Here is a 14,052-nt window from a genome sequence, read left to right as displayed (position 1 = left end):
TTTCGTGCTTCTTCTGACTAAATCTGGGAAAAGCAGAGGACTTTTTTTCCAGTATAATTCTTGTAGGACATTCATCCGACCTTTGGCAAATTGAAGGTGGAATTGGGTTAAATGCTTCCACAGATGGGACAACCGGGCATCTTGATTAACAGAAAAACCAACGTTTGAGGCTTATGCAGATTACAGGAGTTTTCCAGGAGAAGAACACCAAGAGATGGTCTTCAAACGTAGGAGGAACCTGGAAGTGTTGTCAGGAACGAGGTCACATATGGGAATACACAGTTTTCCGACTATTGTGGACCCAATTTTAAATGATTTCAGTGAATCTGGAGCCGATTCTTCAACCGGGACCATCTGAGAGTTTCAGGTCTGAAGGTTGAGCCTGAGCCGCCACTTAGAGAAAAATAAATCTGGATCTTAACATTAGCAGATTGCACTGATTTACTCCTTTATCCAAAAATAACCAACATTTGGCTTTACATATAATATTCATTCATTTTTCATTATTTTTGAAATGGTATAATAGAATCTACAGTTGAAAAAATAAAAACGAGACCATCTCCCCCACACTGCAACATCCCGCTGAAACCTGAACCATCGAGGTAAACAACAAAAAACTACACGAGTATAAAGAATTCAGCATTTTGTCCTCGTCTTAGAAGAAATCTCCCAACCTCTAAAATCTCTGCTAGGCAACAATGTAATGATACGTGATGCATAAAATGTACAAAAATATATGATATATATGTATATATATGCTGCTGCGACGACACATTCATGAGAGGAAGATATCATGTATTCCAGCCACATCTAAACCCGACTTTTCTCTAAAGCCCAACTTCAGGATCCGGCCGTTAAAGAGCTCGTTTAGATTTTGTTTCAGCATTTGATCCCAGTCCCGTCCCTCGGAGGGTCAACGACGATGACTGAAGTTAAAGAGCCATATATTCATTCATTTTTCATTATTTTTGAAATGGTATAATAGAATCTACAGTTGAAAAATAAAAACGAGACCATCTCCCCCACGCAACATCCCGCTGAAACCTGAACCATCGAGGTAACAACAAAAAACTACACGAGTATAAAGAATTCAGCATTTTGTCCTCGTCTTAGAAGAAATCTCCCAACCTCTAAAATCTCTGCTAGGCAACAATGTAATGATACGTGATGCATAAAATGTACAAAAATATGATATATATGTATATATATGCTGCTGCGACGACACATTCATGAGAGGAAGATATCATGTATTCCAGCCACATCTAAACCCGACTTTTCTCTAAAGCCCAACTTCAGGATCCGGCCGTTAAAGAGCTCGTTTAGATTTTGTTTCAGCATTTGATCCCAGTCCCGTCCCTCGGAGGGTCAACGACGATGACTGAAGTTAAAGAGCCATGCAGTTAGTTCATATAATGCATGTTTTTTAAAAGCTATGATTCTACGATGTTAAAGCACGAGAGTTTAAAGCTAAGACATTATGTTGCGTAGATTTGCACAGAAAAAAAAAAAAACAGCAAGAGACTTTTCTCTGTTCAGGCTGCTCTGCTCATCGTTTCCAGTAAAAAGTCCTCTGTAACCTACGTTTCACACAGTACAATGATTAGACATGTAATACTTATAGAACAGAAGATTTCACCTCCAAACAGCCACTGGATTATATCCGGTTAGGGTTTGGTTAAAGACCTTAAGACCTTTCAATTTCTCAAAAATGTGCCTTTTTGGCATTTGGCTACAACAAAACCCTGACCGGGTCGCTGGTGCCCGATGGATGTTAAGAGGTCAAACCCACCCTGTTGCTGGTTATCGATACATAAGCGGCAATCGGAGAAGATGAACGGTCAGCAACCGTGAAGGTAAAGGAAAGTAAAGTGGGACTGCTTTGATGTGCAAGGTAAGGGTCACGTTTATCACCTTGATGCTGGTCGTGAACTTTTAAAAGCCTGTAGTAAGTTTGTACCCAGACACACAATCCAACCATCAGTGCATCGCTTTGTTGCCCATGGTGACAGCTGGTTACTTGTGGCTATCAGGTTCCCTAGGCAACCACCTTGGTAACATTGTTTGACATCATGTGCCAATCAGCTTCTTTTCTCCACCTCCACTGGCAGTCGAAATTCTATAATAGTTGCTCTAACTTTTAAAGTTAGTCTGTTTGGCACACCTGAATGTTAAAGTGGACACTACCCCAGACCTGGGTCACTGACCATGTTTAGAAAAACAAGAAGGTACCCGAGCACACCTGAGAAGCTTTAAAATTCCATCTGCAGAAGAAGAACTGATGGGAAATCAATTGAAATCTTAAATTCTTGTTTTTGTTGTAGCTTTGCTGGCTCCACAGAGGAAGTGGAGTATAGAGTAATTCACCATAACGACGGGATCACAACACAACGTTCTGCAATATTCAATACAAAAAAATTACAATATAAGCAAAGAAGAAAAAGAATCCCTAAAAATTTGGCATCAGTATTTATGTCGACTTTCCGTGAGCAGCCAACGTTTCATCTCTGAATTTCTTCTGCTTCATGTCCTGCAGCTTTCGTGACCCTGGCCTTGCACATTAAAGCATCCACGTCCAAACAGCTGCACGGGCTCAACTGTACAGATGTGACGCTGCGATGTGATCGGGACAGTCGCACCAAACCTGCACTTGTCACGTATCCAGATCAAACATTCACAAACTGCTTGGCCTCGACCCGATGCTGAAAACACACATTACTAACAAAGTTTCTCAGATTTGTGAGGCTCGTGTTGGTGATGCCAAACACAGACTTCCAGCTTAGCCAGCATCTCTCATTCAGAAACACAACCAGCGCTCGAGAAACTCATTTCTCCTTCGCTGACGAGCCGAACACACCAATCAGCTCTGAGTGAAAGGAAGCGCCGACCTTCAGCCTCCAACAGCTGCTCGCACCAAACAGAGCAGCATGTACCTTCCTCCAACTGGAGGGATTTTCTTCCCACGCTGAGCTCAGATCAGAGGAAAACACTGATAACCATCTGCTATTACAGATCACAGCTGCAGCTGCACCACATACGAATCCTCCCGTTCCCAGAGCGCCCCCTGTAACCCGTTTTGGAAATAAATCACGGCCCTGTGATAACTTGTTGAAAATGCAAGGATGATTAAATCCTCCAAAATGTCAGTTGCTTTGTATCGCCACGGGGCTGAGGATGGATATTAATATTAATGCGTCCAGCGGGGAGGTTAACTTTGATGCTGCCGGTCGCTTTCGTTTTGGAACGAAAAGCTCCACCATATGGCTCCTCACGGGATACGAACAACAGCCTTTTTAGATTGAGACGTTTTAAAATCAAACTTCTGTGTTTGGCAATGAAACAGCTTTGTTTTTTTGTTTTTTTAAGGCTGCCAACAAAGCTGTGAGGCGGCTGATTCGTTCATGGAAAGCAGGCGTGCGCAGGGACTACAGCGCAAAGTCAAGGAGCTGGATCAGAGCCTGCAGCTCCCCCTCATATCAGGAAATATTACAAACAAAGAGCGCGTAGCTTTAATTTTACTTACACACAGGCCTGTAACTGTGATCATCACTGCACTGTTTCATACTTGAGGAATAAACTTCAACTCTTTAAAAGATGCTACATTTGTATTTTTTTGTGATATTTTCACTGCAATCTCTGAGAATATTAACCCCAAATTTTTAATAGAGGAAGTTTAGAGTCCTTTCTAAAATCATCAGCCCCCCCACAAGAACTTTACACAAACTTTACAACAACTTCTCTAAGGACCATCGTCAAAGCCACAGACTGTATATTAAAGATGGATGTAGCTTCCGTATCTGAAAGGTTTGAACTCTTTGACAATAAGACCCAACGGCCTTCTTGCGTTTAGACGTCAGTAAACACTGAGCTCAGATTGTAGTTTCATTTTATAAATCACGTCTTCATTACTGTAACATTAAGCTGCCAATATGGAAGCACCAAAGACTGCAGTTCCTTTCACGGCCACCTGAGGGCGACTCCAGCAGTGAGACAGTCCTCAGACTCTCGTGTTGAAGCTTTCAGCAGAAATAAACATGACTACATCCTGATTAGATTAAAAAAAATGTTTTTTTGATAATTCATCTGGATACAGGAGACGTGGTTGCTCTGATCATGTGACTACATTATGACATCATCGAAAACCTCAACACTGAGGCTCCAAATGTGGAGCTCAACACCAGACGCTGATGTCTCGGATTTTGTCCACCTGTGGCTACTGTACTAGTAGTACTAGTGGAGTATACAGTCTTAGTTCCACCACTTGGTAATCCAATGTCAAAGCTCCCCACTAAATTGAAACCACACTGACTATGTCCATCTTTTATAGAGTCTCAGGTGGGAGCTGATGGACATGAACACTCCTCTTGACCTTCCTCTTACAGACTCACGCCTCTCAGAAACAATCACGTCATCACCAAACACGAGCGAGCCCATTTCTACTCGTCCAAACGTCGACTCTTCAGCTTTAGAGTGTCGCTGCCAAGCAGTTCGAGTATTGCTGTCATTGAATTTACTTATAAGAACTCAGCTGGTTGTTGGAGTCATTTGTGACACACTTATCTTAAACAGCAAAGACTGAAGATTAGAGCGAAGAGCTGAGGAGCAGCGAGCCTGAAACTAAACTGCTTTCTACCACCACTTATGTAATTTCAGTTTTCATAGCTGACAGCTAATATAGATATATATATATATGTATATTGCACATTCCTACTAATCAGTGACGGCACCGACGGCTACTGACAGGAGACAGATAGTTGTTAGGAGGCAGGAGCTGCGTTTGTGAGCCTCACGCTGCTTTTTTAAGAGCGTATGTACAAGGAGTGAAGCTTTGGCTGGACTGGAACAGAGAAGCAACGTCTGATTCAGCAGAAATACACTAAAACCTCAGAGTGGAAGCAGTTTATGGGTTTTTGTTGTTGTTTTTTGTTCTTGGTGACTCAAAAGTTCAGTTTGGCTTCAGGGACGCGAGTCAGGAAACAAAGTGTAACCAATCAGAGCAGCGTGGATTAACGCAGGTTTGAGTGAAGACGGGAAACAGGATTTAAACTTCGTCCCTGACGGCATCCCCGCCACCTGAACAGAGGAGACTGGAGTGCAGATGTGAGTGTGTTGTTCTTTCTGTGCATTTTCAATGTTGCGTGTGAGCTGGTTTGTGGATGTGTGCGTTCAGTAGACACACAGGTCTGGAAACTTCATCTCGTAGACGGGGACGGACTGATGCTGGGTGTGCCCCGCTGAGATGGAAACCACTCCGGACGGGCTGGGAGGAGGCCTGGTGACGGGGCGTGAAACAAGATATTAAATTAGAAGGAAAAACTGGTTTTGTTTGGCAGACGTGCACAAATGTAACCTTCAGGAAGCAAAAACCACCTGATTAACCTGATTATTAGGCTCTTGTCCCTTTCAAAGTGTCTCCGTGTGCACCTGTGCACTGCCTCCAGCGCTCCGACAGTCCTGCCCACACGTACGTGCACGTCCCAGCTAACGCACACAGCCGGTCTAATCACGCTCACAGTGCTGTGACTCAGGAGAACTACACAGCAGGTAATGACTGAAGGAGCATTTCATTTCCTCTAAAAAATCCTTTCAAAAGGCGGGCAGTAGTGAGGGGAACGACCCGCAACTCAAAGAAAACTCAAACCGTTCCAGAACGCCGTGTTAGCGATGCAAGCATGACTATGAGGAAAAGTGCACGTTATTTGCAGGCGTCGTACTCGTTCATGTGCTGCAAACAGACTGTTATTGTGTTCATGTGACGATGCGATCAAAAAAGAAGTGAGAACATGTCAGACGAACACAGCTAAGCCTAAAAACACTGGGTCGTGTTTTATCATGAGCCACATTCGCTCCAGATATCTCGACACACCTGAAGCCTGGTGCAGATCAGGTGAACCTGCGGCTGGGCTCAGGCAGCCACACTCACCTGGAGCCACATCTGGGCCAAAAATAACCAAACATCTGTTTGTTGAGGAGAACACTGTGGTGACGGCGGGTGATTGAGGCTTCAGGGCGTCACAGTCACAGCCAGGGTGGTGAAATCACAGACGCAGCTTTAGCAGTGAGGACAGAACGTGACGGGACGCTGGAAGCAGAGCGGAGGGGACGAGCTCGACGGGAGATCAGCCAGAGATCAGTCAGGTGTTCTGGGATTGTTTGACTTTTAGTGTCACGCCTAAGCTTTTCTAATGTGGTGTAAATGTCACCACACCATTTAAATTCATATATTTAAATTAGAAAACTTGCATAACAGACTCACCTGATTGTGAGCTCGAAGATTTGTGCGAGCCGGTCGTGCAGCATGTTTGCCTGGAAGAAGTGAGCAGGAGTTTATTTGGGTGTTTTTTCTGATGCGCTGACAGTTTATTATTTTCTGATTTCTGGCTCTTTTTTGTTTTGTTTTTTAATAACCTTGGATTCGCAGTGGGCGGCGATCTCCTCGAACGGCGCTTTCTGGAACTTCTCCATCACCTGGCGCCTCTTCGCCCTCTCCTGCTCCTCCAAACCGGTGGTGTCTGAAAACAAACCGCAAACACAGAGCTGCTTTAATAACAGAGACTTAACTATGCGGTGGTTTGTGAGCGCTCTTTCTTCTCCGCGAGACAAGCTTCTCGTCCTTTTACGTTGCTGTTTAAAAAACATTTTTAATGGTGAAAATTTCACTGAAACGTCATAAAATCAGAGCTTTTGAAAACTTATTTTGAGGCTAAATCTGCAAACTTTAAGTGGTTTCATCAGATTTGCTGCTTTTTTCTGCTGGTCACTGAAATTAAAAGTTCATTTAGATCATTTTTAACAATAACTGAACACATTAGAGCCCAGAGGTGTTTGTGAAGATGGCTGCCCGGTGGACAAAGTAACCCAGAGTCAACATGAGGAACAGCAGGAAGTCACCGCGTTCTTACCGATGGCCTTCTTCAGGGTCTCAAACGTGATCTCCTCAGCCAGCTGCGACTGTGGACACAAAAACACAAACGTGACTCACGTTTCCCTCCAGGACCACACGCTGCTTTAAAGAAGATTACTCAGACCTTTTCTGGAAGGCTGTTGGAAATGATGTCCACTTGGAGGGAGACGGTGTCCACGAAACTCGGCCTCCTGGACAGACGATCTTCACCTTCAGGATGACAGATTCACACCACATAATGCTTTAAAAAGCCACAAACATTTCTAACTTTAGTGTCACGTAAAAGTAAAAGTTGTTTCTTTCCAGCAGAACGATTTCAGAATAATCAAACTGTGCTTACTGAAGCTGTCATATTACTGAAACCCAGGTAGCTCCTGTAATCTGCGTGTCCTTGACAACAGCGGTGACATCTCTGCTCCCGCACACCAAACTCCATCTTTTTTCTCCACTTCAATACAACGAGCAACAAATCCGCCTGATCCCGCGGGGATAAACTCGTCCCCGGGGGACGAACGCACCTCGAGCACTTGTGTATTCATCGCCAGCAGAGGGGAAAATAAGGACCACAGAAGGGCAGCTACTGTCTGAGCTGTGAGGTCATCTGATGAGGTCAGAAAGGTAGCGGATCAGCCGAGGCGTGAAAAGCGACAGAAAGCAGCTCTTTACAATCGCACGACGACCTCTGCTGTGAACTTTGCAGAGGCCTGACTCAGCAGCCGTCCTGCGGGCGTTAATGAGGAAAACGATCTGATCCGCTGGAGCTTTAAGATTTTGTTCACACGGTGATGAAACACACAGAACTGAGCCGACGTGACAGGAAGCCACGATCTCCAAAAACTTTGACCACCTGAGCCTGAATGCAGCCCGGTCCTGCCGGACTTCGAGAGATCAGATTCCCTCTTAAAGGCCTCATGCACTGATTTAAGGTCCCACTCACCACATTTACAGTCTGAATGAATTTAATCTTATTGAAGCGCAGCCGGAATTAAAGAGATGCTGTGATTCATGATCGAGGATCAACCTGCAAACTTGTGCAGCATCCGTCCCTCATTCTCTTCCATCCATCTGGTCCAGATCCTCCCCCAAGGTGTTCCCAAGCCAGCCAAGAGGCACAGTCTCTCAGGAGTCCTGTCCTGGGTCCGGCCTCGGGGCCTCCTCTCAGTTAGACATGCCTGAAACACCTCACCTGGGAGGCGTCCTAGTCACATGCTTGAACCGCCTCCCTTCAATGTGGAGGCCAAGACCCCTCTGAATGATCGACCTCCATCTCTAAGACAAAGCCCATCCACCCACAGCTTCACCCTCAGCTGCAAACTGCTCCACCTGGCGATCCTGAGGCCACCAAACGGAGCTGGAAACCTTGCACGGCTTGGACGAAGCTGGTTCTGGTCCATAAAACCAGGCTGCCTGGTGGAGTCCAACAGGTCTGCACCGGTTTGTCCTTATTAGGAGTTTGAACCCACCCACTCTCCTCTCTGAGCTCTAACTGCTTCATGATGATTAACTTCTTCATGTCATTAATAACACCCTACATGACGAGTTTGTTTTCTGTTAACACTGCAAACAGAAGCTCCACACATGTAAACAATCTAAGTGCACTACGGGTAAACTGCTCTACACAGACGTGGCAGCACGTGTACTCACCGCAACAGGTCCACGAGCAATGCAGGCAAAACATTTCACAGAGTTACCAAATCACATGGTGAGAAAATCTACAGCTACACAACGTCGAGCTCTGAAACAACGAAGCACCTCAACGACGCATCTACAGCTGCTCAGCAGTTTAAAGGTCAGGGCGAGTTTCTCTGCAGGCGTCAAAATGCTGTCATGAATTCAAGGTTTGGTCTCTGCTCGGTGTGAAAAACACTTAAACTGTTCACACCACGGGTCTCAAACTCGCGGCCCGGGGGCCACACGGGCACACGTGTTTGTCTGCAGCTTGTGTTTGTTTGGTAGTTCAATGAAAGGCTCCAGTTAAGAGTGAGACATTTTAAAAAACAAACACAACACTACATTTTTGGAAATATTTGTGGGTGTTTTCTTGTTTGTTGTTTTTTGCACTGCATGAACAGTAAAGTGGTCACATGAGATGACGGTGCCAGCGGCGGCCCACAGCTCATTTGAGTTTGAGACCCTGATATTTGTTCTTCTACACGTTCAGCTGAGACGACAGCAGCAGCAGAGCGAGCAGAGCGAGAGCTCCTGCAGACTCTGATGCTTCACCGTCACAGTTCAAAACCCCGGGTCCTTTCATACTCGCAGTATTTAAAAATGTAAGGGTGTGCTATTATTATTATTATTATTATTATTGTTAACTCAAAAATTCTCTGGAAAAAAAAAAAAGATCCTGCAGAAAAACTGAACTTCAGGGAAAATTTTAATGATAAAAAAAGAAGAAGAAATATTCTGAGATTTTACAAATTAGGGAAAAAACTAAAAAAAAAATCTTTGAAATTAAAAAAAAAAAAAAAAGCTGACAAAAAATCTTCTAAAAAAATTAAACAAATTAAAATAAATAAATAAATCAAACAGTCTGAGACTAAAGATCATGAAGAAAATCTCTGAAATTCTTTTCAAATTTAAATTCAACCCCCAACTTATAAAGATATTTCTTTTTCTTGTATGTTTTTTTAAACACAAGTTCGAGGCTTCACTTTGTACGTCGGGTAAACTCGTCAGCGCGCAGACGCCGCTCGGCGCTGTGACATCACGTCAGCACCAGGTGCTGATCCGCGGCTCCTCGCGCCATGAAAGGACAGTCTGTGCGAGCTGATCCCTCCCTCTCCTCCTGGGGGGCCTTTCAGACGCTGCTTTTATACCGATGCTGTTATCACTTGTGCTTCTGGGGTTGATAAGTAAATTGCGCCTTAATGAAATTGTCACCGTGCGGATCTAAAGCCACCTCACCCCGTCTGACCTCTTGCCCAGAGCTGCGTTAGCAAGCTTACTGTTGCCAACGCAGCATTTTGCTGCTTCACTTCGGCCTGTTTTCAAACTGCTTTAGCGACACAGTAGAAATGTGTCCACACTGCTCCTCTCCACAGCAGCAGCCTCGCTCTCCTTCTCTGCCAAGTCCACCGGGTGAGTCAGCAGAATAAGCTAACAGGAGGAGGCTGCATCAGACCTGCGAGAGTTTTCACTGGATCTGACTTTTGTACTAACAAAGTGATCCAATCCTGAGATTTTGAGAAATGTGCGTGAATGACGTGGATCTCGGGGTCCACAGCGAGTGTGGAGACCTGCTTACACTGACAGCTCAACTCGGAGACTTCAAGGTCAGAAAGAAGCCGTCAAACACTGAAAGCGGTGTGCAATCAAAAACTGGGGTTTGCATTGATTACACTGAACTTTTTTGATTGCTGATTGCAAGTAATTTTGGTGTTTGGAAACAGCAACAGTTCTTGTGAAAGAGCCTTTTCAGTTATAGACTGATGGCAGACTTTGTCTTACTGTAGTTTTATCGTCGTCTTCATGCACCACCGAGTGCTCGCAGACCTGGTCCCCATGGTCGGAGTCGCCATTTCAAAGGCAACGAGACCAATAAGATCAAAGAAGACAGATGAGTGGGAAACGTGGGACGATCATAGAAGACGAACTTCTGAGAATCGGACCGACTCAAAGGAAGAACTTCATTGTTGCGCCTCCTCGTCTGAAGCGTGACGAGTTTCCATTCACCCAACTTTGCAAAGTGAAGCCTTTGGTTTCGCACAAATAATGTGTCAGCTGATCTAAACCCAGCTACAACAGGTGACAACACATCTCTACACGCCTGCACAGGGTTGCCTTGGTTACCTCTGGACGTCTGCTTGCACCTGTGGAGGATTTTTCCTACTGTGTAAAGAACTGAAGGGACATGAAAGCATGACAGAGGGAAGAAAACAAAAGCTTGTTAGACAATTATCAGTTTTCTCCTCCCGCTCGTTCTATCTACACGAGGTGAAAGGAAGAGCACGTGAAGTACGAACTATTCCCGAGCCTGTTTTGGACGTGGGCAGACTTCAAGGTTGAAGTCAAGCAACATTTTGAAGAAGTGCTTTTAAAGAAAGTTGTGCGCGTGAACGCCTGCAGAGGTTCACGTTGTTCTGAGCTGAAACAAACCTTTAAATTACGGAGACGGCGACAGCCTTCGGACTAATAAAGCTGATCGCACACAGAGTTGGTGAAACTTTATTTTCTCTTCACTGAACAACTCCTTAAGCTCTTAATCCGACAAAGCTTCAAACAGTTCTGAGGGCACGGTGAGTATGAAAAGCAGGGAAATAAAACATACAGCACACAGCGCAGCAGCAGACAGCGGGCGCCTTAAATCCTTTAATCTGACTTTTTACAACCTTTTCAACTCTTGACTTTCCTTCTAACTTGTTACTTGTATCACTTTTATCATATTTCCTCTTTAAGAGATAACAGCATAATGTGACCATCGTCTAATTCGGTGGATTTTTACAGCTACACTTTTCCATCAAAAGGAAATATTTTAGATGCTCCGAGAATCAGTTCAGGCACATTTTCTCAGAAAGCGTCTCTGGTATCTGAGAAACCATGAAATAGGACAAAAGGCTGCTCAACAGGTATGAGATTAAAAAGGTATGAATCAACCAATGAGGGAAGAAAAAAAAAGAAGAGTTATCAGAGCAGCAGTTTTCTTAGATAAGAAGAAATAGAAACATGAAGTTCCCCGTCCTAACGGAGGCTGGACTGTCGTACCTGTGACCTGAGGAACGTAGGGGATGGAGAGGCGCTCGGCGTTGTACCCCGGCCCGGCCAAACACTCGGCCATGTCGGCCGTCTGGAAGTACAGCTGGCTGTCCTCTTTGTCCAAAGATTCAGGAAGCCTGGAAGAAAAGACGCAAGACACAAAAATAAACTTCCTGAGGAAAAACCTCAGAAGAAAGCGTGTTTTTAGTCAACGCACAGCACGGCTTTACTTCTCAGAGCGACGCTGCAAAAAGGTCACATTTGTTCTCATCTGTAATTCGACTCTGTACAAGTTCATATCGGGGTCCCTGCACACGCATCTCACAGCTGGCTGCACAGAGACAAACTCGGTTTGTCCCAGTCGGAGCACAAATCGCTTAAATGAAAAGCAGCTGGTAGCGTCGAGGTGACTGCTGTTGTGATTTGGTGCTGTATAAATAAAACTGAACTGAAGCGAGTAGCTGTTTGTCAGTCTTACATCTGTCGATGCAAAGACATGCTGCTGCTGTTCTAATAATATTTTTTTATGAGTTATTGATCCCAGAAGTTGAATATGTGAATTTATCTGCAACCTTGAAAAGTGAAGCAGCACGGTTCCTTCACTCCTGAGTTTGTTTCTCGTAAACTTTCAAACTTTTTAAGCTTCAGCTGCCACACTCATTACTGCTCTGTTTATTAGAAAATAATGAGGCTTCACAGCCTTTTTCTAACCCGAGCCACTGGATTATTTCTCATGAAACAAATTCAGGCTGTAATCTGCACTTACGGACACTTGTCTCTGAAGATGTGCTCTGGGAGGAGGTAAGGAGCATCCATGTTCCTCAACTCAATAACCTGCACAGAGAACAGCTGATTATATGATGTTACACTATTTACAAATAAGAAAGACGTAAACAAGAAGAAACAGCTAACAGGCAGAAAACGGCGGTGCATCATCAGCATACTGAATAAATCATATTTTTGTATTTTCTGCAACAAATGGCAGTAAAAACAAAAAGTGGGAATGAGAGCCAGCTGCTCTGATCCTCAGTAAGGTCAGGGAGGAGTCACCTTGCTGACGTGCTGGCAGAAGGGCGGGTTGGCAATCATCTGACTCAGGAAGTTGAGGTACGCGGCCACCAACGCCATGATGCCGCAGCGGATAAACATGGGCAGGTTCTCTTCGTTGGTGAGAGCCATTTCCTGCACAAACCAGTTGCAAAAACTGTGTTAGCGAGGACAAACCAGCAGCTCGGCTTCTGTTTCTGGTCGTGGAAGCATCAGAACTCCCCGCATACACTCGGTACACCCTCACAGGAGTAGAGGTTTACTTCCCCTTTAACCTGTGTGCAGGGTTATAGCATGCAGCAGCATTTCTCTAAGGTCACACGAACACGTATCTTCTATTTTCACACACCGTCAGTAAAAAGGTTGTTGTCAAGGTAACGACCCTGAGGTGACACAGCAAACAAGGCAGACTAAATACACTGTGCCACATGTCTGTAGTGCGTCTCCGCGGCTCTTTGTTATTATGTGGTATTAATAACCATGTGAAGACTGTGACGCACTGAGTGCGACTTTGTTTTAGCTTCAACCAAATCTACCAAAGAATATTACAGTAATAACGCCAATAAAAAGCAAAATACTATCTAAGTGGAGAAGCTGGAAACAAATATCTGGCTTCACTCGAGCTAAAAGGACCAGCGCAGATGTGTGGTTGCTTTGGTTCAGTATACACAAACTATTTTACATCAGATTCTCTGAAATCAGTCTGCACCTGCACCGAGGGAAGCTTGTAGCATGAAGATTGACACAAGACCGGGTTCAGTGCTCGATCTTGAAACTCTGAAACAAGATGTGACGATCAGATTTGACTGAAGCCGCAGTCGTTGGCTTGAAACCATAAACTCATCAGTCAAAGTGTTTACAGAGGTCAGGCTGGAGGAACGTTTTACCATCGATGTCTAGAAGACTGAAGTCTTTTTCCAACCGCCAGTATCGCCCCCCAGTGGCCTTTAAATTAAACGCAAACACTTTAGCACTAAAATTGGCTGGCGAGTGATTGCAGGAGCTGGTCATGAGTGTAGAATGGTTACAGACTGGTATAGGATGCTGCACTGGAAACCTTGGGACTGGTTTGGTTACTAGCAGATTGCAGTGGTGGCCAGTAAATTGCATGAAAAATGCCGACTTGTCTGTAAACACTCGCCAACTTTTCTGAAGGCGACTGTGAAACAGACACGTGTGACAGAAACCAGACTGAAGGGAAACGTGACAGAAATGCGTCCCCATGAATTTGTGCTATGAAGCACTTCCTGTCTGAAACTGCATGAGAAAGAAACTAAACAGTCTTTTTTTAATACTTCTATGTCTCAAACGTTCCCTGAATTAAACGAAGGTAAACACAGCACTCAGAGTGTGTGTGTGTGCACAAACATCATGTCTACAGTGCTGTGACATTTGGAAAGGATAAGATC

General features: G+C 44.6%; 1 protein-coding gene across 3 annotated transcripts in view; it reads right to left on the bottom strand.

The window, feature by feature from the left end:
• Window positions 1-2,140: 2,140 nt before the first annotated feature.
• efr3a (EFR3 homolog A (S. cerevisiae)) overlaps window positions 2,141-14,052 on the bottom strand; it is a 101,458-nt gene continuing 89,546 nt past the window's right edge. For all 3 annotated transcript variants that reach the window (XM_040049329.1, XM_040049330.1, XM_040049328.1), the window contains 8 exons: window positions 12,647-12,778; window positions 12,363-12,430; window positions 11,606-11,733; window positions 7,026-7,111; window positions 6,900-6,948; window positions 6,406-6,509; window positions 6,254-6,303; window positions 2,141-5,269 (listed from right to left, as the gene is read on the bottom strand). In XM_040049329.1, the coding sequence (XP_039905263.1) occupies window positions 5,164-5,269; window positions 6,254-6,303; window positions 6,406-6,509; window positions 6,900-6,948; window positions 7,026-7,111; window positions 11,606-11,733; window positions 12,363-12,430; window positions 12,647-12,778 (723 nt within the window). In that variant the 3' untranslated portion in view covers window positions 2,141-5,163. The remainder of the gene's footprint in view (window positions 5,270-6,253; window positions 6,304-6,405; window positions 6,510-6,899; window positions 6,949-7,025; window positions 7,112-11,605; window positions 11,734-12,362; window positions 12,431-12,646; window positions 12,779-14,052) is intronic.

The sequence above is a fragment of the Simochromis diagramma genome, unplaced genomic scaffold (assembly GCF_900408965.1).
Source record: "Simochromis diagramma unplaced genomic scaffold, fSimDia1.1 OVJJ01000355.1, whole genome shotgun sequence".
Lineage (NCBI taxonomy): Eukaryota > Metazoa > Chordata > Actinopteri > Cichliformes > Cichlidae > Simochromis > Simochromis diagramma.
The sequence above is the reverse complement of the archived record's forward strand: the minus strand, read 5'-3'. Positions and strand labels throughout refer to the sequence as shown.